Source organism: Ziziphus jujuba, chromosome 3, assembly GCF_031755915.1.
Source record: "Ziziphus jujuba cultivar Dongzao chromosome 3, ASM3175591v1".
NCBI lineage: Eukaryota > Viridiplantae > Streptophyta > Magnoliopsida > Rosales > Rhamnaceae > Ziziphus > Ziziphus jujuba.
The window spans coordinates 25,275,470-25,283,464 of record NC_083381.1 but is presented as its reverse complement, the minus strand read 5'-3'; the positions used below and the strand labels follow the sequence as shown (position 1 = coordinate 25,283,464).

Genomic DNA, 7,995 nt, shown 5'->3' with positions numbered 1-7,995 from the left:
TCTTTATTTTTGTAAGTGATACTCATATAATTTGTTATGGCATCAATTAAAGAATTTAATTATTTAATTATTGAGACACTTTAGCTTCTACTCCAACTCGTTTAGACTCTCTTTTCCTTTTACTCTTTCTCTTTACCAGAAGTGCAATTAAGATAATAATTTTAAGAAGAGGATTATTTCATACTTTTCTATGGAGCAATTGTTCTAATTGAACCTCACAACTTCACAGGAATTTTATGATATTGTTACGTTTGTTAATTCTTTATTTTAAGAGAATGGTTGATTTTTTTTTAATATATATTTTGAAGAATGAATTAAATTATATAATTTTATTTGTTTTTCATAATAAAAAGTTTTATGTGTACTCCTAGGTTTAGTCCAATAATAAAATCAACAGTACACGTTTCGGTTCAATATTCAAACTTTTACCTTAGCAAAAATCCTTCCTCCCCCAAATTGTAATAAAAAAAATAAAAGAGGTTTATGCAATTACTTTAACAAAGATTAAAGGATTCATGCTTATTTTCCAAAGATTAACAGCAAAGATGCCCCACTTGATTACCTTTGTTCATGGAATCAACCGTAATATATCCTTTGCTTTAGTAAGCTAGAGAGCTATAAAAAATCAATTAATGAACCTTTGCTTTAGTAAGCTCGTAAAATTGTGAAGCCTCTTCCTCTGTTTACGTTTTAAATCCTTTAATTTATTACCTCTTCCCTACAACCATCTTGAAGCTCTCTGAACATTGGGTAAAAAAAAAAAAAAAAAGAAAGAGAAGAAAAGAAAAAGAAATAGATTATTATATTCGGGCTTAATATTGTGACCTTAATTTTCTGGGGTTCCTCCTAATAGAATAATTGATTAGTTGTTCCTAACCCAACAACCGCAGATAAGAAAGAAATGATGTTCCACATATTGTTCAACATTTGATGCCCGTCACGAGTCCTTTTTTTATTTTTTTGCTATTGCTTTTCATTTCAAGTGCCAAAATAATCAGATATAAACAGGTTTCCTAATTTCCATTAGAAAACTCAATTATTAGGGATAAAGAGTTGCTATAGCTATAGGAGACGTGGTCCTAATCAAGAGGCCAATTGTCTAAGGAGGCAAATAAGATGAAACACGCATCTTTCATTACACAAACCTTATTGGCTGGAAAATTGACTTATTTTTAAAAAGAAGGGTCTGCTAGGCTAGTGAGCAAAGCCAGGAGACAACACTTTGGAAATTTGAAGGGGAGAGAAGAGGTACTAAAGCCTGATCATAAGAACAAAAACAACAAAACGTATAAAAAATAAAAAATGAAAAAACTATTAACAAACTTGGAAAATTCAAAAGCGGAGAAAAGGGAAAGAAGAAAGAAGGAACCAGGGCCAATGTATAAATTTTATGTCGGACAATGGGCCATGCTGCATGCAGCACATGACCTTGAAAAGGAAGATATCTATTGTGCTCCCAGGAGCACAACTACCTCTCTCACAAATGGGTGAGAACCATATGGACTGACTTACATGTGTAGATTCCATCAACTTGTAAGAGTAGGGAGTTGTGCTTTCGAAAGCACCAGAAATTTGTCCTTCGAAAAAGAACGAAAAGTAAGGGAATACAAAAAGAATAGAAAGAGACATATTAAGCTTATTTAAAAACATATTGCGTAGATGTTTATATCGAAATCCAAAGCTAAATCAATAAAACCACAAAACAATCCTCCAACTCAAAAATCTTGTAATCCAAATGCTACCATCGCCTAGTTTGAAGGCTCAATCATAGCTGTAAAATTTTATAAGGATATGCCAACTTTTACCATTCCAACTTTTTTTTATTAATAAAAATATAAAAATCATGTAGGATTCACAGTCCAACCATTTTATTGGAAGAAAATACCACTCATCCTAGAGAGCAATGATTTTAGAATGTTTCATCTGATCAAACTCCTTTCTTCCATAATTTTCCATTTCAAGGTAAACTATGCATGATAATTGCTCTCTAGAATGGAAAATTATTGCCCTCTTTTTTTTTTTTTTTAATTAATATCATTTACAACAATTTCCACCCCTCTTCATCTCAATGTTTCGAACTTACAATCTTCTAAATATGGGTGTTAATCAACTAGTTCAGATTAGTAGTTTTGATATTTTAGGAAAGACCAAGGAGAAATTTAAATTTTAATTATTGATATTTTAATTATTGTTGACCCAAAAAAAATAAAAAATTATAAATTTTAAAGATATGGTAAATAAATAAATTAAAGATGCAATTTGTTAATTAAGTAGGTATTAATTATTATCAAAATTTATTACACTATTGAAAAGTGTTTGAATTTTTTTTTTTCTCCCCGACAAAAGAGATTGTATTTCATTAAGATCTTGCAACAAAAAGAGAGAGCCATGAAGACCTCTCAGCTACCATATTGGTTTCTCTGGTTTTATGCTGTATAATAAAAGAATCTAAGTAGCTAACTTTGAGCTTTAATTATCCATTCCACCATGTATTGCCCTCCACAGCAAGACATTCTTCCTTCCCCATGAAGCAACAAGAGAGCCAGAAAAGTTGCATGAAATCTATCCACCTCGCATCCAAAAGCTAAAATCTAGATTGCATAAATGGCTCTTTTGGAAGTAAGCTAAAAACTAAATTAAACTAGTGATTTTGAGTGTATATAAATAAATAAATAAATGACATTTGAAAAGTGAAGGAACAGAAAAAGAATGAAAGAGATGTGACATGACAATGACTCATGCATAAGATGAAAAGCTTGATTTAGAATGTGAGAAAGCATTTCTCGGAAACACAGCCATTTCTTTCCCAATTTCGTTCGGATTAATATTATATACATAATATCTTCAAAACAAAGAAGTACTGCAAAACCAGAATCCCCTCTCTCTTTTGTTTCCACCATTATTGGTTTCAAACCACACCCCACCCCTTCCCCTCCCCCCACAACCCAAAAAATAAATAAATAAATAAAAGTCCACCCCAACCCAAAAAAGAAAAAAAAAATGGTTGTTATGTCTATCAAACACTACAAACACAAAAAGATCATGAAAGTTGTGGAGAAGAAGGATTTGGATCGACTCAAAATGCAGCTGAAAGGGATTGAAGGTGTAGCAAAAACTCTCGAAACTGATATCAACAACGGGATTCCTGATAATGAAAAGAAGATTGCTCGACGACGTAAAATGTTGGGTTCCAACACATATAAAAAGCCAGCTCCACAGGGTTTGTTAATATCAATATGGGACTCTCTACGAGCATTTGTGGTCTTCAAGGAATTCGTTAGCGTTTTTGTTTCCTTTTTCCTTTTTGTTGCTGCGTCTGCCATTGGTAGACATAGACCCTCTCGCAAAAAGTCGAAAGCCAGCAACAACACTGTAAACCAAATCGAAGTTTTGCGAGGTGGGAAAATCAAGAAGATTCCGATATCTGAAATCGTTGTTGGAGATGTAGTTTGCTTAAACATTGAAGACAAAGTTCCAGCAGATGGCTTGTTCTTAAAAGGGAATAACCTGCATGTAGACGAATCGAGCATGGTAGAGGATGGTACTGATGATCGTGAGAGTCACAACGTGAAGATTGACGAGACGAATCCATTTCTGTTTTCTGGATCTCGAGTGGTTGATGGTTATGGTTGTCAGATGGTGGTCACCTCAGTTGGCATGAAGGCAAAATGGTGCAAAATCTTGAATCAACATAGTAGCAAGACAAGTGATCGGGAAACCACAGTAGAAGAGCGACTGAACAGGTTTACTTACTCAATACGTATCAAGATTGGTCTGCCAATTGCCATCATAGGTTTTGTAATCATGCTCGGCAGATACATTTGTGGGAAAGCCACAAACATTTATGGACGGCGGGAAGATTTTATGTCTGGTCTTGCTGATGAAAATTATAAATTTTTGGATTCTTCACTTGTGCAATTTGTAACAACTGCCTTTACCACTATTGTGGTTGCAATTCCAGAAAGCTTGAGATTTGGTGTGCAACTTACTATCTTTTTTTCAAAGAAGAGAACGATGGGTGAGATGCAAATGGTGATAGATCTCTCTGGTTCTGAGACTATGGGATCTATAACCGCCATTTGTACCAACAAGACAGGCACTCTAACCATGAACCACACCAAGGTCACGAAGTTTTGGCTTGGCCAATGCTCTTTGGAAAAAGAAGCTTCTTTTTCAAATGTTTCTAATCTTGTTCAAAACTTGTTACAAGAGGGAATTGCTCTGAATACAAGTAGTGGTAGAAATGGTACTCCAACTGATAAAGCAATTCTTTCATGGGCAATTCATGACTTGCATATAGATATGAAAGTGAAAAGTAGGTGCGCAATTCTTCGTCACTGCGTTTGCCATGATCAAGAGGCTGCAACTTTCAGTTCACAGTCACAGTCACAGTCACAGTCACACAAGAAATTAAGAAGTGGGATTTTGATGAAGAGGATGGCAGACAACACAGAGCATATCCACTGGAAAGGAGAAGCAGAGGTGATTCTAGAAATGTGCTCAAGCTACTACGACAAGTCCGGGACCATCAAAGATCTCGATGATAGACAAAAAGAGGAATTCCATCGAATCATTCAAGGAATGACCGAGAGCAGCCTCCAGTGCATTGCTTTTGCTGGCGTCAGAGTTGATTCGGATGGAAATCATCATCAAATGCTGAAAGAAAATGGTCTGGTACTATTAGCACTGGTGGGTGTTACTGTCGAGGAACCATGTCGTCCAGAAATGAAGGAAGCCGTGAAAGATTGCCACAATGCCAAAGTAGATGTCAAGATGTTCACGGGCGACGATGTTTCCACGGCAAAACACATAGCCAGAGAGTGTGGAATACTAACAGATCCATGCCAGGAGGGAGAAGTAATAAAAGGTGAGGCGTTTCGTAGCTACACTTTAAAGGAAAGAGTGCAAAAAGTTGACAAAATCAGAGTCATGGCAAGCTCATCTCCTGATGATAAACTGCTAATGGTAAAAACCTTGAAGGAAAAAGGAGACATTGTTGCAGTGTGTGGCAATAGCAAAAATGATGTATTGCCAATGGTTGAAGCTGATGTAGGAATCTATATGGGTACGGAAGGCACCGATGTAGGCAAGAAGATCTCCAACTTCGTAATCTTGGATGATAACTTTGCAGCAGTGGCCAATGTTCTGAAATCAAGCATATGCATTTACAACAACATACAGAAATTCATACAGTTCCAGCTCACTCTCAATCTTGCTCTTCTTGATATCATCTTCATTTCAGCAGTTTTCAAAGGTGAAATCCCATTTAACTCGGCCCACGTATTGTGGGTGAACTTGATTTTGAGTACACTGGCTGCTCTGGCTCTTGCAACAGAGAAGCCCACCAAGGAGCCCATCAAGAGGCAACCTTTGGGCCGGAAGGAGCCACTCATATCCAATGTCATGTGGAGAAACCTCTTGGGTCAAGTTGTATACCAGATTGTCGTGGTTTTCACACTAATGTTCAAGGCCAAATCAATTTTGGGTGTTGACGATAGTGAGGGCGAAATTTTTTTTTTAAAAAGAAATGCCTTGATCTTCAATGCTTTCATGCTCTGCCAAGTTTTCAATTTATTCAATGCAAGAAATCTAGAGAGTATCAAGAAGGTGTTTAAAGGAATACACAGGGACATTACGTTTCTACTGATCATTGTAATAACCATTTCTTTTCAGCTAGCGTTTGTGGAATTTTTTCTGCCCAGTGACGATGATTATGCAATTAAGAGGTTGAAGAAGCAATGGGGTATATGTTTTGGAATTGCCGTCATTTCTTGGCCTATCGATTGGGTCGTCAAGTGCATACCTGTTCCAGACAAACCGCTTCTAAGCTATCTAGGCATAGGTTACACGCGGTGGCTCAATGTATGAATAAAATTGATCACTTAGTGATCAAATGAAGATTGTGTTTGTGTGATCTCTTTGGTTTTCCGTTATGTTCAAATGAAGATTGTGTTTGTATGATCTCTTTGGTTTTCTGTTATGTTTTTTCTTATTTTGTGATGGATATTAGTGTCTATTTGTTTGCTTGCTTGCTTTGTATTGTGAAAACAGTTGATGATTGGAGACTTTGTTTCTGGATGAAAAATATCTTTGTATATTTTTCATTCAAAGGTTTGTAACTCTGTTTTAGTAATGGAATAATCGTTTGCTTTCAACCCCACCATGGATTGATATGTTTTGGGGGAAGATGATTTTAATTGAAACTTGATTATTTTACCTAATGCATTTCCTTTTTATTTATGTATTTTTCATATATTTTCTTTTTAACAAAACAATGATAAACAAATTTGTCCACACAAAAAAAAAAAAAATTATTTTACCTAATGCATTTCCTATCGGCCCGAGACCTCCGCTTCCACCACAGAGCCCCAAATTTTTCTCCAAAATTTAGTTTCACCAAATGGGTCGCACCGCGAGCTTTTCGGGTCGGGTCAACAAGAATTCGGGTCACAAACTCTAACAATCTCCACCTTGACACGAATTCCATATAAGGAATGAAAAACATACAAAATTCCAATCTCCGATAAAAGTTGCCATCCTCTTCCACAAAAGCCCCTAAAGGCAAAGCTCAACAACAAACACCAACCAAGTCCAAGCAATGCTCAAACTTGGCTACTGGAAGTGCCTTGGTCATCATGTCAGCAGGATTATCATGAGTACTCACCTTGCTGACAACAATATCTCCACGAGCAATAACATCACGTACAAAATGATACCGAACATCTATATGTTTTGTCCTCTCGTGAAACATCTGATCCTTAGTCACAATTGATAACCGTACTCTCCTGCTCAGAGCTCAACTCACCTATCAACCCCCTTAACCAAATAGCTTCTTTCACCGCTTCAGCTATAGCCATATATTCAGCTTCTGTAGTTGATAGTGCAACTGTTGCTTGCAAAATAGACTTCCAACTGATAGAAGTATCTCCAAGAGTAAATACATAACCAGTAGTGGACATCCTTCTATCAAGGTCCCCAGCAAAATCTGCATCAACATATCCACGTACACCCTCCTTACTTCCACCAAACTCTAAACAAGTGTTAGTAGTGCCTCTCAAGTACCTTAGAATCCACTTGACAGCTTGCCAATGTTGTTTGCCAGGATTAGCCATATACCGGCTCACAACACTAACAGCATGTGCAATGTCAGGACGGGTACACACCATAGCATACATCAAACTACCAACAGCACTAGAATAAGGAACATGTGACATATACTCAATATCTCTATCCGACTGTGGTGACATATCAGCAGACAATCTAAAATGAGTAGCTAATGGAGTACTTACAGGTTTAGCGTTCTTCATTCCAAAACGCTCCAGAACTTTCTCAACAAAAGATCTTTGAGTCAAGAAAAGTTTACCTGCAGATCTATCTCTCTCAATCTCCATACCAAGAATCTTCTTTGCCGCTCCCAAATCTTTCAACTCAAATTCACCACTCAATTCTGCTTTCAATCTGTTGATATCGGATTTCTTCTTGGCCACTATCAGCATATCATCAACATAAAGCAACAAATAGATAAATGAGCCATCTTCCAACTTCCTAAAATACACACAGCTATCATATTGGCTTCTAGAATAGCCATGGCTAAACATAAACCCATCAAACCGCTTGTACCACTGACGAGGGGATTGCTTCAAACCATACAAGGACCTTTTCAACAAACACACATGATCCTCTTTTCCTTCAACCTCGAAACCTTCGGGTTGCTGCATATAAATTGTCTCCTCAAGCTCACCATGCAAGAAAGCGGTCTTCACATCTAGTTGCTCCAACTCTAAATCATGCATAGCAACTAGCGCTAACAAAGCACGAATAGAAGTATGTTTAACGACAGGGGAAAATATATCATTAAAATCAACTCCCTGTACCTGCGAATACCCCTTCGCTACTAAACGTGCTTTGTACCTCGAATCTTCAACACCAGGGATGCCTTCTTTCTTTTTGTAGACCCACTTGCATCCCACAATCTTCTTACCCTCTGGAGGTAAT

The 7,995-nt window shown here is 36.9% G+C and overlaps 1 protein-coding gene across 1 annotated transcript; it reads left to right on the top strand.

Moving 5' to 3' along the window:
* Positions 1-3,042: 3,042 nt before the first annotated feature.
* On the top strand, positions 3,043-5,868 carry LOC107423091 (calcium-transporting ATPase 12, plasma membrane-type-like). The gene has a single exon (XM_060815430.1). The coding sequence runs from the start codon at positions 3,043-3,045 to the stop codon at positions 5,866-5,868; it is 2,826 nt and encodes a 941-aa protein (XP_060671413.1).
* Positions 5,869-7,995: the final 2,127 nt, after the last annotated feature.

What these genes read in the sequence shown, in the direction of transcription:
- LOC107423091 (XM_060815430.1), top strand. Translation starts at nt 3,043, where the DNA reads ATGAAAGTTGTGGAGAAGAAGGATTTGGATCGACTCAAAATGCAGCTG.